The 22642-nt window shown below is 36.9% G+C and overlaps 3 protein-coding genes across 3 annotated transcripts; 2 read left to right on the forward strand and 1 right to left on the reverse strand.

The window, feature by feature from the left end:
- Positions 1 to 52: 52 nt before the first annotated feature.
- Positions 53 to 11529, forward strand: LOC131781243 (ATP-binding cassette sub-family F member 3-like). The gene is made up of 26 exons (XM_059097892.2): positions 53 to 155; positions 540 to 684; positions 879 to 967; positions 1182 to 1240; positions 1407 to 1507; positions 1854 to 1976; positions 2516 to 2620; positions 3211 to 3262; positions 3367 to 3467; positions 3545 to 3590; positions 3928 to 3974; positions 4167 to 4226; positions 4484 to 4540; positions 4966 to 4988; positions 5590 to 5645; positions 5952 to 6068; positions 6308 to 6391; positions 6679 to 6755; positions 6961 to 7005; positions 7233 to 7281; positions 7729 to 7809; positions 8032 to 8120; positions 8587 to 8678; positions 8971 to 9103; positions 10064 to 10151; positions 10355 to 11529. Exons 1-26 carry the CDS (start codon positions 71 to 73, stop codon positions 10502 to 10504), a joined length of 2154 nt encoding a protein of 717 aa, XP_058953875.1. The 5' UTR covers positions 53 to 70; the 3' UTR covers positions 10505 to 11529.
- On the reverse strand, positions 11522 to 19724 carry LOC131781244 (Golgi integral membrane protein 4-like). The gene is made up of 13 exons (XM_059097893.2): positions 19381 to 19724; positions 18763 to 18837; positions 18554 to 18603; positions 18398 to 18451; positions 17761 to 17911; positions 17231 to 17313; positions 16794 to 16877; positions 16309 to 16408; positions 15874 to 15952; positions 15612 to 15709; positions 14722 to 14957; positions 13995 to 14604; positions 11522 to 13262 (listed from the first exon to the last, which is right to left on the reverse strand). The coding sequence occupies exons 1-13, from the start codon at positions 19553 to 19555 to the stop codon at positions 12994 to 12996; spliced, it is 2064 nt and encodes a 687-aa protein (XP_058953876.2). The 5' UTR covers positions 19556 to 19724; the 3' UTR covers positions 11522 to 12993.
- Positions 19725 to 21055: 1331 nt separating this feature from the next.
- Positions 21056 to 22291, forward strand: LOC131781248 (forkhead box protein D3-B-like). Its single transcript, XM_059097896.2, has 2 exons — positions 21056 to 21066; positions 21592 to 22291. Exons 1-2 carry the CDS (start codon positions 21056 to 21058, stop codon positions 22289 to 22291), a joined length of 711 nt encoding a protein of 236 aa, XP_058953879.2.
- Positions 22292 to 22642: the final 351 nt, after the last annotated feature.

Raw genomic sequence — 22642 nt, forward strand, 5'->3', positions numbered from 1 at the left:
TGACATATTTCCTTGTACAGCTTCTTTTCTGTCGCTTTCTTTTTGCGGGCTCAGCTGATGGTGAAACAACATGGCGAACGGAATTGCTACCTGCCGGCGAATTCTTACAGACAAATTTCCGGCAATCGACGACGAACTTTTTAAATATGTGACAGGTATTTACTTTACTGATCTTTTCTGCCGAGTCATCATTTGGTAGAAGTACTGACTGTTGGGATAGAGGGCAACAATTGCGTGTTCACTTTGTTTTAATTTAGTGAAATAGAACGTGTGATCGAAGGATTTCTCATTTAATCGTTCTGGTATGTTTATATATGCGTAACTGGTTTTAGATCGAGGATAACTTTATTACCTGAAAAAGTATTTGTAAGTGGTTATTACATGAAGGCTTTCAAGTTACTTAGCTTTTCTAATGTCAAGCGGTCAAACTCGTACCTACAAATGGTCCTGAGAGTTATTTACGCACCGGACACTTTGTCAGAGGGAAATTTGGCCATTCATGGATCAAAATAAGTTAACTTTCACCGATTGTTAAATAGATATTCTCGAAAGTGGAGTGGATGATTTTGAGAGTGGCGAGGATATTTATGATGCCGTTGGAAGTATATTGGCTGAGGTGGCTGGCGATGAAGGAGAAGATGAAATAATTGACTTGTGTAATCAGCTGTTAAGCACATTGAAAGGGTATGTACTTTAATATGTTTCTTTCTTTTAGTTATTTTGAATTATTATTTCAGACCAATGCTGTAACCATTAGTTGTCAAATTAATTTTACTGAAATAGTAATAAATTTTATCAGCATCACCTCCACTAAATAGCAAAAAGTCTCAGTACCTTATATATTTACATTCGTATTAATTTTTCTTCACTTTTTGTAGTGATGGTTGCAGTGGTACTGACACAGATCAAAATGCCCACAAGTTACTCCATGCTCCTGTTAATCTGCAAGAAATGGCAAAAAAATTGGGTTAGTGTTCTGGTGTGGTGAACAGGAACTGGCAGAAACTATCAAAAGTATACACATAACTGTGATACTCCTGTGACCATGAATTGCATACCATGTATACAATCACTGGTTAATGTTATGAATAATTCATGTGATCAACAAACTTTTTAACTAATAGGAATATGGTTTTATTGTGAAATGCATTTCTCTTTGTTCTTTTCAAATTAATATTTAGAAACACAGAGAGATGATGATGCATCAAGTATTTGGATTGTTAAAAGGGAAAACAACACAGTAAGTACAGTGAACATACACTGCTGCACAAAGAAACATATACTGGTAGCCCTACACTGCATTCATGGCCCCACACAGCCCTTAAAAGTAGGAAGACTGACAAGCTGCCTTACCAGGACCCCAGCTGTTTTACTCTATGAGAAAGCTGTTTTTGTTGTTAACTTAGGTTGTGGATCAGAAGAAACTGCAAAAGGCTGAAGCAAAGTTAAAAGCAAAACAGGAGAAACGTGCACAAGAAGATGAACCTATCAATGAAATTAGAGGAAGGTAAGATTTTCCTCCCTTACATGTAGAAAAATTGTACAACATCTACACTGTGCATTAGAACTTGGAAAAACCCTGCTCAAAGGAAGTTTGTGCCATGTATGTTTTGTTATGGTTATAGGAGAAAGTTTGAATTTATCCTGAAATCACATCAGATTCCTAACTCGTGCATACAAGTTTTGATGTAATCTGTATTTAGTCCATGTTGTACATGTATTTAATGCAAGCAAAAAATGATCAACAGGATGAGATATGGAAACTGATTTTGATTTACAGCATGGTTACAAGAATTTAAGTGCTAATAGAAAGAGAAAGATCAATTGAAGCTAAATACTTTTTTTGTCTGTAGACAAATAGACAATGCATCAGCTAGCCAGAGTTCAAACAAAAGGGAAAACAAATTAGAAGCCAGTGGTAGTAATAAAAGTCGTGATATCAGAATAGAGAACTTTGATCTTTCCTATGCTGAAAGGTAAGTGGTAAATAATTGCTAATTACTAAGCAATTTATTTTAGTACGCAGTTACTCTTTTTTGTCTGTACTAATATCCTTTCATGTCGGGGCAAGGGTTTGGTTGGTAGGAGTGAGGGCACAGGGTAGGGAACACCACTTACTAGATCTTAAAATGTTGCTTAGTTATGTGTAATAGTTGCTGCTGACATTGACAATCATGTTACTGGTAGCTTCAGAATTAATTTTTGTAACTATTCTCTCAGTGTTTGTTTATTTGTGTTATTAAATAATGTGTTCTAGATATTTTTCGGATATTTGAACTGCCAATCAAAAAAATCTCAATGAGAGAGATCATTGCATTTATGTTATATTAAAAAAACTAGAGTGTGCAGCTGTAAAAAGAAAGCCTGAAATGAAATTTGTCATTGTTGGGATGCTATTGCTGTAATAAAGACCCCCTTTAACTATTAGCAAAACCTTTCTCATTTGCAAGGTTGGTTTATTTAATACCTACTAGATATATAGCTCATTCTTAGCTCATTCTTTGAAAATCCTTAGGGTATTACTGAAAGAGGCAGATTTGTCCCTAATTTTTGGCAGGAGATATGGTTTGGTGGGTAGGAATGGAATTGGAAAAACAACGCTGATTACAATGCTCTCTAGGTACATTTTATAATTATTTATATGCTTATGAGAAGTTTGTTGATATGATCCATTAGGAATGGTTTTTCTTACATTAGGTAGACTATGATTGTTTAGAGATGCACTTAAACTTATAGATAGCACAACCTATATTAAGAAGATACCTTGCACTAAGTGATCACAGGGTCATGTCACAGTTTTCCTCTCAATTAACCTGTATTAAGCCTACACCTCAATCAAGGCCTTTGCCATAGGAAACCCATTTTTAATTAGTTAATAAGAAATTAGAAGTTTACTTCTTCATTGCTTAACTTTTTAGATTACATTAATTTCCATTATTAACTTTAATTGCCAAGAAATTCTCATTCTGTGATTAAGTTTCTTTCCAATCAATTTACAATTATAACAGATTTGTATGGTTGTTGATTAGTCACATGTTCTTTTCGATTTGGAAGTTAAAAGTAAACTATTGTGCTCTTTACAAACTGAACATTTATTTCATGATTTTAAATGGACACTAGCAAGACTTTTTTGGGTTTCTGCAGAGACTGTATGTAGGTATCAAAACTAAATGATTACAACTAACATTGTTGATGTCTTTTTGCGCACAGGCGTGAGTTGTTTGTTCCCTCTCACATTTCTATTTTGTGTGTACAACAAGAGGTTAGTAAGACTTTTGAAAGAGTTCAGTTATTCAAATGAACCAACTGCATTATGAAAATTAGTTTTTTTTAAAGGATTTGAAGTTTGTAACTATTTAACTACAGGTAAAAGGTGATGAAACACAAGTTCTACAGAGTGTTTTGGAGTGTGATACAGAAAGAGAAAACCTGTTACAGGAAGAGAGGAAACTTCTTGCACTGTCAGGGTATGGAAGGCACAAAGTGTTTTGATTGATTTCAAAACGCTTTTGACCAACACATTTATTGTTGCATTTCTTTGCAGTCCTAAGTCTGACACATCTGACAGCACTAGTAGCAGATTAGCACAGGTACTCACATTTTGATACGTGTATGGTGTATAATATACAGCAGCTATCTTGTATAATTTTCTTTTTTCTGGTGTGTAGCTAATGATCAGTTACAAAGTTACAAATTAAAAGTTTATTTGATTTTCTACCCTGAAGTTGAGTGGAAATTGGGAGAATTGTTGCCAAGTTGTTGCATTCAAATTTACCATGGACCAATAGAGAACCAAGAGGTTGAAAGTAATTATCAAGTGCAATAAATTCCCTCACTGAGTTTGATTACACAAAGTTTCATATCATGAAGAGCATATCATATATCTATTTATAATACCAGTATATCACTTTATTTTTTTTTCTGTAGGTTTATGCAAGGATGCAGGAAATAGAGGCAGACAAGGCTCCTGCAAGGTCAGTATTTAAATGTTTTTAATATGCAGTGTAAAGCTTGAGGAAAAGCCTTCACCTTTTCCTTTCTTGTTGTGACCAAAGAAAATTTTCTCTTAGCTCCTTGGTTCTGAACATTTCCACTTTGTTGGTGACCCTGTGATACTATGCACATCTTGGTAACTCAACTTTAATACTAATTGATTGCACTTACAGAGCTTCATCAATACTGGCTGGACTGGGTTTTTCAACAAAAATGCAGAATCAGCAAACGAAGTACAGTATACACAACATCATTCTACTCTACTTTTAATAAAATGATTATGCATTTTCTTTAGCATTAGACTGAATTCATGGCTGAGTAATTAATGCTCAGAATTAGTTCTGTGTACAGTATTTTAGGACTACAAGTAGCCAACAGAGAAATCAGAGATTTTTGAATAATAATCAACTGAACAGCACAGCTGATGGAGAGTGAATGCCCACTCAATTAGTTTTGTGTTTACATAATGAAAAGTTTTCATTTGTTTTAGAGAACTGTCAGGTGGTTGGAGAATGAGGCTTGCTCTTGCCAGAACACTATTTAGTAGGTAAGAAAATTATTCAATTTTTATTTTAAACTCTCTCTCCAACTTAATTTTATGACAATGGCTCTATAGCTCAATGTATTATAGTTCTGTGCTCAAGATATTAGTGACAGCTCAAGAATGAAACTTTTTCAGCAAAAACTCGTTAAAATAAAATAAGGAGAAACTGTTTAGAATTAAAATTTGTCATAAAGCCAAAGATTTTTCAAAGGTTTAACTTAGGTTAGTTTCATTCAACTATGCAGCTCTTCAGTCAAACCAACTCTTGACTTAACTTACCAGAAAATCATATTTTAGAATTGTAAACGAGTTCAGTCCAATATGATGTGTTTTTCTCAGATGAAAACAGTCGTGAGTCCCTGGGCAGTAAGCATATGTTTATGTTCGTTGTCATGGCTTCATTTGATATATGTGCCATTTGTTTGCAGGCCAGATCTGTTACTCCTTGACGGTAAGAATTTCATTGTTACATGGGTAAAGAGTTTAATTTTTGCTAATGTCAAAGAAGCCATGTTTTGCTCTCACAAAATGCAATGTTGCAATCCTCATAATTCCCTTCAACGTCCTTTAAGGAACGTCCTTTAAGGAACGTCCTTTAAGGAGCGTTTTAGTTTAAATTTGTAGATTGTTATTTGTTTTGCGAAACACTTTGGGAAAGGCTAAGTCAGGAGAGTAACAAAAACCAAAACCAAAAATGTGCGTAAATGCGTGTGACGGTATGCATTTTTCAGCACGTGTTTAATGAAAATACTGCTTTTGTTTGGTGTTTGCATAAGTGTCCTATTATTTGACCTATACGTTAAGTATGGTCCATAAAAACGAACAAGCAACTTCTCACTCGACTCCAGTCTGATGAGGACTTCTCTTAACCTTTTCTAAACGGTCGCTGATGTCGCCAAAAACAGCTCTTTTTAGGGCTGCTTTGACAGATGTGGTTTTGTTTTTCAGTGTTGCTACTTGTTATGGATGAACAACTGCCTTGTTGAGAAGAAGTAGTTAATAACTATTCATATTATCTGCTATGGCTACTTTTTTTTTTTAACTTTGTGTAGAACCTACGAATATGTTGGATTTAAAGGCCGTTTTATGGCTGGAAAAATACCTTCTGGTGAGAAGAAAACCCTTCATTCGTAACTTTACAGGGTGTAAGACAGTGTAATTAATTAGAAGCTACATTCAAGGGACATAGACTTTGGCCCCGAATGATTAGAAGTGGAACTCTTATCTTTAAATTGCTTTATACTTATATTTGGTTCCAAAGTTTCACTCAGGGTGCTTCTCTATTTATGAGCCATCAGGGTACTCTTTTCGAAGTCTAACAAGTTCCCTTGCAGTGGATGGTCTGCGGTATGATACTCTTACTAATACACGAATCCCAAGACCAATATAACACGTGACTGTATTTTGTCGGTAGAACTGGCCATGCACTCTCCTCGTGGTATCCCATGACCGTACTTTCCTTGACGCTGTCGTTACCGACATAATTCACATGCACTCCCAGAGACTGGAGTCGTACAGAGGAAACTATGAGGTATACAACATTTTTCTCTATCTGCGAGTTTATGCCTTGTTTTCGTTTGTTTGTTTGTTTGCCACGGTGTAACTATGTAGACGGTGCAACGTTAAATTTAATGGTTATATTTTCTCCACCATTATCACTCAGCAGCACTCACTCAGTGCTTCGATAAGAAAAAAAAATTATATAAGAAAAAATAAATTATATTTGTCGTACATGCGAGCTCATCATTTTTTCTTTGTTAAATTTCTCAGAATTTTGTCAAAACCATGACTGAAAAACTAACCAATCAGCAGCGAGAGTACGAAGCACAGCAAATGCACAGACAACATCTTCAGGTTAGTTAAAGAACAGCTTTTACGTCGTTTTGGCTTGATATACCAGCAGGGCACATAGAATCTTTGAAAAAGGACCTTATGTGGCTGGTAAAACGTGTTTGGAGACCTTCTAAAGCTAATACGATTGGAACACTGTTTACTTTACCTCAAGAATCAGGCCATTATAGGGCTGTTTTAGGCGTCCAGTCAGTAGAGATGAGGTGCAAAGTAGGGCGGGCGGTAAGTTAGGACCCTTTGTCGTGTCCGCCAGCAACTGATGCTTGATCTTTTCTGGATTTTTTTTCCAGGCCTTTGTTGACAGATGGAGATATAACGCTAAAAGAGCATCTCTCGCACAGAGCAGACTGAAGGCTCTGGAGAAGCTGTAAGTCCAGTGATCAAGCTCTTTTATAAGTTTTTTTTGAGTTGTGACTGCAAAGTCTGATTACGTTTCTATTAGGTACAACGAGCTTCCAGTAAGGCACAGGTTAGATGATGCTCGAAAACACGTCGAGTGTCTAATTCGACTGGTACTTTTGTTTAAGAGGTCATATTATAATAACTGTTGCTATTTATTTATGTCCTTTTAGACCTGATCTGCAACCAGTTGTAGTCGACCCACCCGTGGTACTCAAGTAAGTCCAAAAATTACTGTTAGCTTACAGTAAGCTTATTTTTTTTCTTTTTCCAAGCGAATGCCTTGTGGTCTCTGATTCATGGCTTCTACTTGATCGGCATTTTACTCATTCCTGTTTGGGAAATCAAAACAATTTTTTTGAGACCAACGTTAAGGAACATACTGATAGGCTCTTTTTGATATTAGGTTTTTCAGTTGTTTTGATGCATTACGTTTTTGCTTCAGATTTCCCGAGTGTGAAAAACTCTCCCCTCCGCTACTGCAACTGGATGAGGTATCGTTAAGCTGTCTGTTTTCCATCAATACAATATAATTGTTGTTTTCGATATGTTGTCTACACTACAAATAAGGTGTATTTTTATGTTGTTCATACCTTATATTGCGTGCTGTGTTGCGATGTGGTTGCTGTAGGAGAGAGGGAACCCTTAGTGCTACTAGGGAGAAACTCACATCTTGCACTGGAAATCATTATAAGAGTGCCAAAAGTCTTGAATTGTCCACATCAAAATTCAGACCTTCTGTAGAGTTAGACTTTCTCCTTGATTTCGCTATATTTTTTTTGACCGCTCTCTACAAAATCAAGTCTTATTAGAAAAAAAAGCGTGGCAAAAAAAAAAACATTCTCCGGCCCCAGTGATCATTTAATCTTTTTCTTGTTACCGTCTCATTATGTAATCAGCTTGAAGCGTAACGAGAAATTTCACTGTTTCGTTTCCCTCAGGTGACTTTCTATTACGAAAAAGGAAAAGTGGTTCTCAATAAAGTGAGCCTTTCTGCAAATCAAGAGTCGAGAATAGCTTTGGTAAGTTGACCCTTCCTGAATCACATAGACACTTTGCTGGAGCATTTAACAAGCTATTTTCTACTAGAATTTCCAAGAGCATCCTACGCCGCTTGCTTCTCGTTAACTAGAAGAGAACCAATATTCTGACCAACTTATCATCTAGTTTCCTTGAGATAAAAACTGCGCTATGTAGACTGACTCTTTTTTTTCAATTCCACTGCTTCTTCCATTATCATGCAGGTCGGTGAAAATGGCCAAGGGAAAACGACGTTTTTGAAATTACTACGAGGAGACCTAGAGCCAGTGTCTGGACTCAAATTTGCTCACAGGTGAAGATGTGATCTAACGTCGCGTTTTTCTTTTCATAGTTTTCTGGGGTGGAAAAAACTTCAATTTAAGGGAAACGTCAAAATAATTGATTTAATTCGTTAGATTAACAATGAATGGAAAAGAATAAAACAAAGGAGGGAGGATGGAGAACTGCTAATGACAGTCTAAAATATTTAGTGAAGATTAATTTTTTTAAAATTAACGAACGTGTTGTTTGAAGTCATAACTAGCGTGCCACTCGGTAAAATAACACTTATTTTATTTGAGAACAAAGAGATTTTTTAAGGGTAAGAATGGCATGTTATTTCGGAGGACTGTCAAGGTATTTTGTAAAAGAGTTGCTAGAAATATCCCCGGAAAGTTCTTAGTTCAAAACTTCGTCCCCCGTGATTTAAGTTTCACTGGAACATAAAAACATTTATGTTTTGGAACGGATCCTGACTGTTGGGTATTTTTGTTTCATAGGAATTTAAAGATTGGTTATTTCAGTCAACATCACGTTGATCAGCTTGGTTCAGAACTTACTCCACTGGCTTTGCTTGCCTCTAAATTTCCAGGTACAGAAGAAAATAGGAGTTAACCTGTACTTTCATTGTCGGTAGTAGTGACTGACTTTTCCTCAACTATAGTGGAAGTCGTCATCAGAGTTGAGCGACGAGTAGTGGTCAGTCGAGTGTACTTAGTCCAGTTCGTGTAAACTTATTTGTCAGGGTTTTCCGTTATGTTATTGGCTTAAGTCGGTCATGATAAGTCAGAGTTGATCCGTCTAAATTGTTGGGTCGTTCTGTTGGGTTTGTTCGTTGTGAAAAGGTCACGAATAAGTCGAATGTACTGGATTACATCACACAGGTCAGCATGAGGAAGAGTACCGCCGTCAGCTGGGTCGATATGGAGTCATTGGTGACTTGGCTATCAGACCTGTGAGGAGTTTATCAGGTGGTCAGAAGAGCAGGGTAGTCATGGCTCTTATGAGTATGATAAGGTACGCATGTCCTTAAGATATCGTCAGCGCAGATATGTGGTGAAGCATAATGTGTGACCTTTGTTTCTGTAAACTGTGCACAGAGTAGGCGGGTGCGTACGTCCATAATGAGCATTACAACGGTATACTAAAGCTCGTTGTTTACCCAACTGATGTCGAGGTATAGGCAAATATTACAAGGTTAGATTAAAGCTAGTTGCTTACCCAACTGATGTTGAGGGATAGGCAAATATTACAAGGTTAGACTAAAGCTAGTTGTTTACCCGACTGATGTCGAGGTGTAGGCAAATATAACAAGGTTAGATTAAAGCTAGTTGTTTACCCAACTGATGTTGAGGGATAGGAAAATATTACAAGGTTAGATTAAAGCTAGTTGTTTACCCAACTGATATCGAGAGATAGGCAAATGAGTACAGTTGTGCTTCCTAAATGATCACGAAATGAGTAAACGATTCCAATACTACTGAATTATCTAGACAAAGACCTTAGTTCTGTGGTAACCCCTTTGGGGGTCAAGATAGTAGAATATGATATATTTGGATCGAGGTATATCATTTTCTATGTAAAGGGGGTAAGTTTCTAAACAAACTGTGGTGCTGCGTCTGCGGGAGAGTATAACAAGGAGCGAAACGAAGGGCTAACGCTCGAAACGTCAAGTTTGGAACTTAACGGTTTCCAATTTACATTATCAACTCAGGTGATGATACCAAATTAACTTATCAGTTGTTGTAGTATTTCAAAGAACTGTTTAGATAACTTTTGAAACCGAAGTATATACATGTAGGTTATCGTTCACCATTGAAAGGTACAGCTTTTCATGTTGTTTGTTCTCCACGCAAAGCTCAGGGGATTGTGTTACGATGACCGAATGAAGGCTACGCTGCATAATACTGTTTCTTGAAACCTGTTAAATGATCCTCTCCCGAGTCTTCATTTTAGTGTTGTTCTTTTGATTTACAGACCACACTTTCTCATTCTGGACGAACCCACAAATCACTTAGATGTGGAGACTATAGAGGCTCTTGGAGTTGCTCTGAACAATTATAAGGTACCTTTCTCTTTTTTTTTCTCACAGTTGTCTGTTCATGTAATCGTTGTCGTTAAGCTTGTAACCTTTCAAACTCTTTCATGTTGGGATTTCTTGATTAGTGAAAGTCATAAACATTCCTTTTTGAAAGCCTCAGTACTACTCTAACAAGTTTTTGCGCTTGTTGTTGCCAAATTTATAAACACATTTTCACCTCTTTGCAGGGCGGGGTAATAATGGTTACCCATGACGAGAGACTTGTTAGAAATGTATGTAAAGAAGTCTGGTTATGCTCCAATGGCTCTATCATCAGACAAGATGGTGGATTCGACCAGTACAGAAAACTTCTTGAAGATCAAATTCGAGATTTATGACCAAATGATTAGGAATGAAAATGATCAACAATTAAGAAAGACACTATCCATATTCTGCTAAATAACTACTAAGTAATATTAATAACAGTGCTCTGGTGATTATTAATCTGGCTTAGCTTCACCTTACCACACGCTCAACGTTTAAGCCCAAATTCTAAAATGTTAAATATACGAAATCGCAGGCGCATCACGCGAGTTTTAGGCAAAAAGATTGGCCCTGGAATAAGAACCTCGAAGTACAAGGGTGACATAAGGCCAATAATTTTGACCAAACAGGAAAACCAACGAAACGATAAGAGGCAAAGTAAAGCTAACACTGAGGTGTACCTTCCAAAGTAGTAGTGTTATTGGAAATAACAATAATTACGATAATAATAATAATAATAATAATAACAATAAATGCACCAGCTATAGAAAAGTCCAATATTTAGAACCGTCCGTGTGTCTTAATTTGTTGTGTAAAATCCCTCCGTAAATCGACTATGCACGTCCCTGGTGTTTGTTTCTGTAACATATTTTGTACGATACGAGTTCTGAATCTTTAATACCATTGCTGCTCAAATTGTGCTGCTGATGATTGGAGAAATTTGTGCATTAGGATCCAGAGGGATCAGCTGGGCAGTTTTTCTGTGTGGCAGTCGTGAGCATACTTTTCCTTTTAACAGCTTACATGTAGTAGGAAATGTGTTTCGTATGTGTTTGCTCTCGCCCCACCCCTCCCCATCACTTTTCTAATGGCTCATGCCGAAGTAGTGAAAATAAACAATTAGACTGGTATATCGAGGTAGAGGAAATTCAAAATTTCAAATCACGAGATTTTAACGTTAAAATGATTTGTAACGCACAGGCATACAATAAATCTTGAACGATAATAACGCTACTAATATGCGGATTTCGAAATTGCAATTTGATGTGCACGTTAATAAAGACATCGCAACCGACAAGACAGGAAGATATCATGTGAAGCTTTACCTTTCTCGAGTGTATTGAAAAATTTTAAATTAGGTAATCCTTCAATTAAAATGGTAACCCTCTTTATTATTCACGGTATTGCAGATTTTCCTGAGGTTTAAACCTACAAAGCATATGATTAATTTTGATATGAATCGAAAACTGTTCCCTCTTTAACCGTCTACGTTGTGTACTGTGAAGTCTTGATCATTTACACGTACAAAATGCACAAAATATGGAAACCCCTTGAGAATTGATATCTAACAGACCCCAGTTCTATCGGTTTACCAGTGCAGTAACCCTCACCGCGTCTACTTAAATACTGGGAATGAACCTACATTACTTAAATTACAAACCCTTAAGCGATCTTCCAAACTCTCAGTAAAAACGGCGGCAAACCGATAGAATGGGCGGCTTAATACTCTTGCAAAACAGCTTGGAGTTTACCAATACAATAAGCGTTAGTTTTTTGTTAGATCAGAGCGTGAAAGATATGTTGGCTTTTTTTTTCTTATCCAAAAGCATATTAGAAACAAAGGAGCCACGTAACGTTTTTGAAAAATTTATCCTAAAGTTTTGCGTTAATATTCTCCATTCTTTGCCATTCTTCTCTTTTTAATCCTTTTTCTTTTTTTGGCCTATTTCACTTTACCTAACTGATATGTCAAGAACGTCTTGAAGAGATAGTTCATGGCAATAGAAGCACGGAGCCCAACTGATAACATAAGGTAGAGGTGGTGTCATGACGGAAAAACATCTTGTGGTTCCTTAATAGTACTGAACTTGATAGCAAAAAACACTAGAGATGTCATTCAGTAGCTCCCTTAAATGCGGTCTTAGAACTTTATGTAAGCAGTGAAATCTGTAAACATATGAATCAACCGCTGAACTACATTGGAAAAAGCAATAAATAAGGTTTGCAGTGGCATGAATTTTAAACGGATACCAATACAGCAGTACTTATAGAACACTTTCTTTACTTTTCTACGGAGAAGAGAGTCGCACATAACGATATTTTGACCTTCACCCCCTTCGTTATCTTAACTTAATGCTCCATTTACTAAATAAATTAATTTGTCCCAGATCATAACTAAGCGAACCGAATCGACCAATAAAATAAGGCAAAGTATTCTCTTCTTCAAATTTCTGGGCTGCTGTACACACTTTAAGCAACTTTCAGCAAAATATTCGCAAAAGCTCGGTGAGCTTCTGAATTAACGTCACTACACGAGCGTGACTTGACGAACGGTCATATACAACACCAAACTTAAACGACATGCGATATGTTCCTCCATGAGGAACAGCGCGTGTTCACTTTGATGTTCGAATTCCAAATTCAAGAATACATTTGATAGAGAAACTGTAGAGAAGGGTTGGGAGAATCAATCAGTGAACACCGAGGACATATAAGATGGTAGCAAAAAAGAAGGGAACGAGAGAACAGGATACCGCATCCCCTTTTCCTTCTCTCATTACTAAAGTATTTGCCACATTCCTATTAAGAGGTGTGGTCACAGGTAGGAAAAATTAATATCTAACTACGCCTGTTGGCTTTGTTCATTATTATTGTTATCGTCAGCATGTTTTAACGCTCTGTTAAAGGTCCTCTCCTTGTGGTGTAACCCTTGCTGACCCTGGATTGGTTTAATCCGCTGTGTGTCCTGTTTCAGTGGTTGTTGGTGTTGTTGTTGTTGTTGTTGTTGTTGCTTGAATGATTCTATGTTGTCGTTCTCTTGAACTTCTTCAACATCATCAGGATCTTCCTCTGTGTCTTGTTCAGTATTGGCATCTTCGTCATCATTTTCAGCTATAGAAACAAGATACTTTTCAGACTGACTAACAACTGTAACATTCCTTTACTGTGCTTACAAATAACCCGCAATTTAAGCTACTTCAGAATTCCTCGTCTAATATACATCTCCACAAACAACAATTGAAGCGCTCGATGAACAGTGCAACAGGTCCAAGCACGAGTCCTGCCTGTGCCATTGTGATGTGTTTTAGACAAAAGGTACAATTTTCACATTGCCTCTCTCCATCTATGCCAGGAGTATAAATAGGTACTACCTCTCTCCACCCATGCCAGGAGTATCTATATATATATATAGGAACCAGGAAACTGTTGAGGAAAACTGACCAAATTATAGGGGTATGTCAGCAAAGGACTGGTAATTAGTCCAGCCACTCCTGGAATGAGCGTCGATATTTCGACATAATCATATTTGATGAAAAGAAGAGACAGCAGTAACACTCTTCTAAAATCAAACATTTTTCCTCGGAAAATGAGGAACCTGTTTATTGAACTAAATAGCTTAACAACTCCATATAAAATATCAATCATGCACAATGTAGGAATATTTTGGGCTAATTTGAAAAAAAGTCAGTCTTACATTCGGGTCTTCCTGTATTCCAAAGTAACATCAACTCAAATTCAAAGACACATTTTGTATCTAATGAAACACTAAAAATGCGGGGACTCCTTATCATGTAGTGCTTCAAGCACCACTAAAAAAGAAAGCAAAAATAACAGTGTACATACCATCAGACCGATCTCTATGGTCCTGAGCTGTGTCGTGTGAGGTGGCTGGGATGGCGGTCAACTCAATATGTGTTGGCAACTCCCTTGCTTCATAATGCTTGTTTCGTTCAAGAGAGAGTCCTTCAAACTGTGGTTGAATTTGTTGTTTTAGTTGTCGTTGATCTTCCCAGTCCTCATTTTGTTGCTGAATTTGTTCCTCGTGAAAGTCTTCCTGCATTCCAGCCACTTGTTCATTTATTTTCTTTCGCGATAATTCATTGTCCTGACCATCTCCTTCCCGTGCCTCTTCTTCACCCCGTTTGTTGCTCTGTTTCTCGCCATACTGGGCACGCCGTCTCCTTGTATCGTCATCTTGGTATCCCTGTTCGTTTTGCTCACCATCTTTGTCTCCCAGCTGAGCCACGCCTCTGCGTTCATTTGCCACCTCTCCCTCGCCAGGTTGTTTCTGAACATAATTCTGCTCATTCTTGTTCTGTAGTCGGGAGGTGTCTGCATCATCAACTGATCTTCTATTTCTCTCTCTTACATTTTCCTCCTCGCCTTCTTCCTCTATGCCTTCTTCGTTGCCTTCTCTTCCTTCCTGATTGGCTCTTCGACTATCTCGCTCGGCCTGTCAAAAGATTCAAAAGTTACACGGAAATTCAATGTAACAAAAATACAGGACGTTATCATAACAGAGTTGCCACTCATAATGCATTATTAGTATATTTGTAGAAAACTGGTTTACCTTGATGATACTTTCCCATCCATTCACAGATTTATCTGTAGCAGAGACAACATGGACTCCATATTTTCTATTTGTGTTTCCGGTGTCTTCCTCACTGTCCCTCAAAGGAACATCATGGCGGACCTGCTCACTCTCACTGAATGAGTCTTCAGTTCTTCTGCTGTCTTCCCTTCTTCCTAACTGAATATTGTCCTGTTCCTGATTCTTACTTGAGAGTCCTTTCTCCTCATCAGCATCTTTACGAACAAGAAAAAGATGAAGAAAAAACTTTACACCCAAACATCAGTATCAATATTTTCCATACTCTTCTCTATACTCTTCTCTGTACAATTCGTAAGGTGCTGACAAGAGGTTCTTCAATTGGTGGTCAAATCCTTAATTTTTGCGTGCTTAATGTGGGATCCAGGGTTGATATTGTAAGAATTTAATTGACACCAATTGCTCTTAGGGGTTTAAGGTTAATATTTTTTAACAATAATATATTTTAGGCAGTTAACCGACACCATCTTCCTAATTGCAAAGTTACATATTTGACATTCCTCTGTTCAACAGAAGCTGTAAGAGTACAAGGGGCTGTTTTCCTCTGTCACTTCAGGCAAACAAATTATGAGATTTTGATAATTAGAAGGAGAAACTTTCAAGCAGAGTTTTAAGATCCCAGAAAACATCTTCAGATTTAAAGAAGTTCTAGTCTCTTTGTTAAAAGACAAATACAATTCAGCATACAGATGTAACCTCAAATGGAAGCAGTAAACAGGGCAAGCTCAAAAAGAAGAAAAGATGATTATTATGAATCCACACACTCTAACTGAGTTAGAGAACAAAACTTTTTCTAAATAATACAATCCATCTTTCAGAAGAGTCATTCATTTTGTTATTACTGTCATTACTGGAATGTGTGGCTGGTAGGGAAGTCTCTCGACGATGGCGGTCCAGGACTTTGTGTTCATCAGCATGTATGCTCTCCATTCCAAGTGAACCTGTTCGACTTAAAAAATGGAAACTGGTGTAAGAAGATGAAAAATGTCTTTATATACTGCTACATTATTGTTGTTGGAAATACAACAATTAATTTTCCACTGGAACATTTAAAGATTCATCATCAGCAATTGTTATTCATGGGATTCTACAACAATAAATTACACTACATACTTTGCTTTTTCCACCTCTGGTTTTTCTTTGTCTCCCTGTGTTAATACTTCAGATTTAAAAGAGTTATGTAGATCACTACCTATAAAATATCAAAAAATAACCTTCAGCATCACCATCCTTTCTTTACTAATCCCATTAATAGTAATTCTATGGTTCTCAAGATTGTTGAGCTTTTCTTACAGACAGCTTTCTTTTATCATGTTACTTATTCCTGTCAGTGTAACAGTAAAAACTCCAATGATCTGTCTCTGAAGCCTTCAAAGTAAATTTTTCTGCCAGCCTTTCTTTTTTGGGGGGGAAAGGAATGGTGCCAATATTGGAGAGGAGAGGGAGGCACATTAATCAGTATGAAAGGGGGGCTTTGAAAATTTTCAAAACAGGAGAGGGCTTATTACTGACTGATTATGATTGTGATAGAGATATCTATCACATTACCTTGCTGTCTAGCATCTGATGTTTTATCTTTTTCAAGTTTGTTCTGACCAACAGTTTTTTGACTTCTCTGCTGAGCTTTTTCGAGTCTTTCCAGTGATTTCTGACAACCAAAAAAATGTAATACCTCAACATCCATTCTATAGCTACCAGCAGTCCACTTATATGAATAAATAAAAGCTAACCAACTTGAGCTACAGCAGGTGTGGTTACATACACTAGCCTTTTGATTTTTGAGTGAAGTGGCATTCAACCACAGGTAAGAAAGGTTCTGACTGCATTTGGTTGGTGAGCTTTTGTTCCATGATGGAACTGTTCCACGGACATTCCTGGAGAAGGCTTGTGTAAAGCTAAAAAAATTGGCAGCGAAGAGTTCAGGTCCATCACCATAGTTTGTGGAGAGATAAGCTGGGTGAACCAGTTTCAGTGGTGTTGAGATGAATAATGATCATACTTGTTTAAGTTCAGCTGTCTTGTAGGAAACTTACCTTGTAAGATGCAATTTCTTCTTCTAGAATGCTAATTGTTTCCTGGTATTGCTCACTTTGTCTCAATTCCTGAGCGCTGGACAACTACAAGAAATAGCCAACAAGAAATTAACCAGCTGGTAAATGTAAAGAAATACATTGTACCCTTGCTTAGTCTGATGCATCAGATTCAGATACACAGTTTTTTCTTTGATCTCCAATTACCAAATGGGATATATCCTTTTCAAACAATTTCAGAGCTTGAAGACCAAACAGTGGTAAGCCATATAATTTATTAAGAAATAATGATCATTTAATATGCATCATTTTATAATCAGTTCATTTGTGGAGTCTACAAGATTGTAGGACTGTCACAAAGTTGACATTACCCGTATTCATTACCCAACTTAGTCTATACTGTTTTATCAATTCTTTCTGACAAAGATAAATGTGCAAACCTTATAGCGCTCAAGTTCCTCTTCTCTTGTCTTAAGATGTGTTCTTAATGCCACAACCTGTTTCTTCAGTGTTTTGATTTCCTCTACATATTACAAAACATTATTATTACAATATTGACCCATTAGTCCTACATGAACATCTATTAAATTTGTAATTATCTTTTTCCACTTACTTTGCTGAGCTAACCTGTAAATTTACGCATATCTAATTTTAATACAAAGGGCATGTTGATGCAGGCTTAGTCATAAATGATATAAGAACTGACAATAACATAAATGAACATAGAGCGATGTTTTCAATTAAAATATGTGTAAAATGAATCTTTTTGTGTCATTCAAGCACACTCAATTACACTAACTGGGCCAGCAGTCAGATGGGACATCTACAATCAAAGCTGGGTGACGGGTGTGTTATTAGAAATATTGCTGGCCATGATCAATCTTCAGCCAAACAAATAATCAAACTAACGCACTTAAAAAAAATTGCACTACTAGCTGAATGGGCACAGTAAGAGAACAAGTGACATTACCATCAAGTGATGTTATCTCATTTGCCTTCTGTTCTTTAAACAGCTGATAGTTCCTTTTTTGTTGGTTGTTAAGAGTGCTATGCTCTGAACTGAGACGAGAGTATTGTTGCTGAAGACGGCTATATTCTGTATCAAGCTCTTTATTCTGGGCCTGGAAAATAATCATGATAATTTTTACAAAGAGATTTTTAGTAAGTTTTTAAGTGTAGGAAATCAGAGAGAGAGCTATGATACATTGATCACAATTAAAATACAGAGAAACATCTAACTTCTGGGGCAAAAAGAATGCTTTAAAAATTTTTTTTATGTTGTTAGCTATGTGGATTGTAATGTTTCAACTCCTAGCTGCAGCAGAGTCTTTTATAGGAGAGATGAGGTTGACTAATCATTCATCTCCTTATAGAGCATAAGACTCTGCTGTCACTGGTTGGTTCTCAACAGTTCTGATTGGTACAATTGGTTGATGTGTTCCCATGAGATGTTGCCCAGAAGTTAATAGCAATAGTAATGTACAGTCAAAATAAGCAGTGACTACAACTTGAGACAATCAATAACACTTCATTATTACATTGTAGTTGAAGTTCACAAAAAAATAAGCGAGCTCAACTTATTTACTGTGCAGTTATCATTTACCAACCTTTAGCATATTGTGTGAAGTCTCTAAAGAATTGAACCTGTTCATGTTTTCATGCTGAAATCAAACAATAGTATCAACAAAGTGATTTATTTCACAAAGTTATTGGCTAAAATCATAATTTGCACATTCAATAAACTTAGAATTCATTTAAATCACCTTGGATCTGGTTATATTCAAAATAAACTCCTTTTGCTTTTTAGAATACTCTGCAAAAAGGAAAAATACAAAGGCACTATTCAACTTTCCATGCAAATGTTTGCAACAAAATTTTTAAATATGCCAAAAAATAATCAAACTAAGTAGAAAAAGAAAATATTGTCTCTCATATAGAGAACACTACTATGACAACTTATTTATGATCCAACCTAGTTTGGTATTCTTGTGATCTGCCTTCTCCTTTTGAAGGGATCTTTCCAGCCGAGCTCGATGTTCATAAACAACTGCAACAAATTAAAAGACACACAGATGAGATTGCTTAATTAATCGCAATAATTAAATACATTTTCTGATGCACAGGGTAGCTTCCCATACAGTGCAGATAAACTAAGCTGGATGTTTTATTTAAAATAAATTTACTTCCTTTTGACTCATACTGTTTCTACTCTCTATCATACAAATATTACGATAAATATTCGCTCAGATTGCATTAACACTCATCATATTTAATACTGGTGTTCTACTATATCACCAACAGGTACAACATAATAAATTAGCATAAATTCAAAAAACTTAACAAAAAGTATGGAAATCTAAATGAACACACACAGATGAGATTGTTTTCCCCTTCTGCTGTACACAAAAAAAACCCCAATTCTGCATTAATCAAAACAATAACGAAGATATCCACTTTAAACCAATAAGTCCAAGATCGGCCTTTGTATTGTTTGGTACTGAGTATGTCCTTAACGAGGATGATAACAATATCACTAACACTTTAAAAACAATACTACAAAAATACAGATCCCCATTTTGCTGTCAAATACCTTGAAGCTGAGATGAGAAAGACTCCTGTTTCCGGAGATACCTATTCGCTTCCGATTTCGAGATCTCTAAGTCCATTGAAACAATGTTGTACAAGTAGAATGTGTAGCCAAGGCCACCCAGTAGAGCGAAAAATACAGCTCCCTGAAAAATCGATTTGTTTCTTCTGTAACACATCTTGTGCCAGTCGACGATTAGCAAATAGCCTGAATTAGATCGGACTTCAAATAGTCTCTCGCATCCATTGATCCGTGCAGAAAATGTTCAAAACATTTCCAACTTGAATGCCACTGACTGGGTTTACGTCGAGATCGGACCAATGTGACGTGGAGACAACAAATATGGCCACTAGCCTCTCTTTCAGTGATCCGAGCCCGCCGTGCATAAATAGCGGTTTCCCGAAATGACCCGTGGCAACCGCGGGATGATATTCGCGCGATTATCTACTAACTTGTTACCCAAGGCAAACCGTGGGTGGACAGTGATGGAAAATGGTTTATACGAGATGTAAAATTATTAAGGCCAAAATCAATATGTGAGTATGATGTTTTACAGAAAGGCGATTGTGATTCGTGAATTTATGAACCAGCATACTGGCGTTAGACGTGATTTGCCTCCTGAAATACTCTTAACCCGTGGATAATTTCTTACATTTCCTAAGAAACCGCAGGATTTCCATGAAACTCCTCTCACAAAAAGGGTGAATTTACATTATGCCATTTAAATTCGTGACGCGTGAAATGGTGTAATACACATAGGACCCGCCCCCCGCCCCCCCTCTTTTCTACCCTGTAAAGCAGCTGTCCGCTCTCCTAAATCATTCACGCATTTTAATTGGTTCTCACTTATGATCTATTGGAGGAAAGTCGTATAGATGACGTCACCTTTAGCAACGTTTTGCTTTGTTGTTGTATAAACTAATATATTTGATGTTGCAGTAATAGAACACAGAACACGTCAAGATGCAGTAAGAATATCAGTGACACATATATAGTACACTCCGCTAAGCCTGATGTCTCCCTATTTTGTTCTTACAACACTTTGACGTCATCTGTAATCTCTTACTGAACAGATGCACGACAATATGGAATTAATTTTGTAAATGGAGCTGTAAACCTATATTGACTGCATGTGTATGTCGGTTGTCTCTCGCAAAGATATTTACCTAAGTTTGTTATATTAATTAAAACTATGGGTAATAGCGAATATATTACTTGCCCTTGTTTTCACAATAGATTCATTTACTTTTAGCTGTGAAAAAAAAGAAAACTGTGGCCCCTAATTTTACAATAAGTTTTACTAATCATCGGCATTGAGTATGAAGCTTAAAGAATAATTTCCCTTTATGAAACCCTTCATTAGTTGACGAGACCACAAACTGTTTTATTGCGTGTACAAACAAAAAGGATGTCATTTGTTCTTGAGAGAAAGGACCTTCAGACAGGTTGTCTTTGGGTTTCTCTGGCCTCTACTCATATCCTCAGCCTACATCAGGAATTTTAAACTTTAACTTAACAGGAAAAATGATCAAAATGGAGAAAAGAGAGGATCACAATTATTAGCAACTTGTAACGTTTGCCAAAGAAAACCTATTTTGATTTGCATTTTCAATAATTAGTTTTAAAGATTATTGTTTGCCAGTGTTTGCGATGTCTCTAGAGAAATGAGCAGAAAACAATGAAGGACCTGTAAGACGTTCTGCTTTTGTTCTGTCTCTTTTAGATATTAGAGTCATTACATTAACTCCTCCCAACTACTGAAACAGAATGAAGAAGGAGGCGTAGGTGCTAATTACGAATAATCACCTCATGGCAGAAACGAAAATTTAAAGAATTATTTTCCAAGGACAGATCCATCAGAGTAGGTGAATTGTATTTACGTTTCCAACTTTCTTGGAATCCTGGAGAAAAATTAAATACAGCAAAATTTGACTCTCTTAACAAAGCGACTCAGTTTACACCCCTTGCGAAATTCGGTGTTGAGCACTTTGTTTAACAAGACTCTTTTCATTGTTCTCCAGATATAACAGTGTAGTTAATGGATTACGTAAAACTGGCGTGTTTCAAGCCAATATCACGATTTGTTCACGCGTGCAATATTCATTTGCTTCTTAGAGTGTGGTGCTTAAGAAGTCGCACAACATCAGTCTACGCGGCCTTTTACCAACCCTGGACAATCTGGTACCTTCACGGAGGTTTGCGTCACATTTAAAGTACATTCTCGACCGTAAACATGGCATCTCAGAGTTTTAATCTTCCAAGTGTCTCAGCTATTCCAGCGTTCACTCACTCGTTTTATCATTGCGGATACTTCAACCCAGAGATGTCAACCTGTCTTAACAGAAATGGCTCTAGTATATGGTCTAGTTATGTGAATCCATGTTACCACCAAAGCTTTCAAGGCATCCCGTATCAACCCGCAGATGAAGAAAAACCAACTCAATCATACATTGGTCTTATTGGAAAAGCAATTCTAAGCTCTCCACAGCAGAAACTTGTTCTTGGTGATATCTACAACTACATTCTAACAAATTATCCTTACTTCGGGAATAAAGGACCTGGATGGCGTAACTCCATACGCCACAACTTATCACTCAATGATTGCTTTGTTAAACTGGGTCGCTCTCCAAACGGCAAAGGACACTTCTGGGCAATCAATCCACTTAACTATGAGGACTTCAGTCGGGGAGAGTACAAACGCAAAAGGGCCACGAGAAGAAACCGGGAGAGAAACGGAACTGAGATAAGAACAAATGAAATCTCGAACAACTATCCAGCTGCTCAAACGAAGTGTAAAAGTTTTTTACAAAATAGAGGTTTTCACATCGAAACTCTTTTATCCAATAAATGGGAAGAGAAAGGCAGCGCTGGAGCACTGAATACAACGTCAGCATTTGCTGTTGTCGCCAGCTAATTCATAAGTGGACTGGTTTTTTTAGGAATTTTGATTTCATATAAAAACTGAAAACTGCGTAAACATCGAAGAAAAGAACGGAAAAGGAAGCTGAATGTTTATCTCAAACCACCTGCATAGTACATATGAAATAAGAATGGACAAAAACTTGATCAACAAGCCATACACATTGCGTTATAAGCATTTCTCCGTCCGTGCAGTATTTGTTACAGCTATATATAAAAATCTCTCTCATGACATTAGAAAGTGCAGAATGGTAATGTTTGTTTCACAATTCCAAGTGCTGACAAAAATATTGAGAAAATTAAACTGGAAGCGTGGGAAAAATAATCAGTTTTTTTTTTATATTGG

This window comes from Pocillopora verrucosa, chromosome 9 (assembly GCF_036669915.1).
Source record: "Pocillopora verrucosa isolate sample1 chromosome 9, ASM3666991v2, whole genome shotgun sequence".
In the NCBI taxonomy this organism is placed as follows: Eukaryota; Metazoa; Cnidaria; class Anthozoa; order Scleractinia; family Pocilloporidae; genus Pocillopora; species Pocillopora verrucosa.

Coding starts and splice junctions, on each gene's coding strand:
- LOC131781243 (XM_059097892.2), top strand. CDS start 71: ATGGCGAACGGAATTGCTACCTGCCGGCGAATTCTTACAGACAAATTT. Junction 1,977..2,515: donor GATCTTTCCTATGCTGAAAG/GTAAGTGGTAAA, acceptor GAAAATCCTTAG/GGTATTACTGAAAGAGGCAG. Junction 4,541..4,965: donor GCCAGAACACTATTTAGTAG/GTAAGAAAATTA, acceptor ATTTGTTTGCAG/GCCAGATCTGTTACTCCTTG.
- LOC131781244 (XM_059097893.2), bottom strand. CDS start 19,555: ATGTGTTACAGAAGAAACAAATCGATTTTTCAGGGAGCTGTATTTTTC. Junction 16,878..17,230: donor AGGAACTTGAGCGCTATAAG/GTTTGCACATTT, acceptor TATTTCTTGTAG/TTGTCCAGCGCTCAGGAATT. Junction 13,263..13,994: donor CCATAGAGATCGGTCTGATG/GTATGTACACTG, acceptor TTGTTTCTATAG/CTGAAAATGATGACGAAGAT.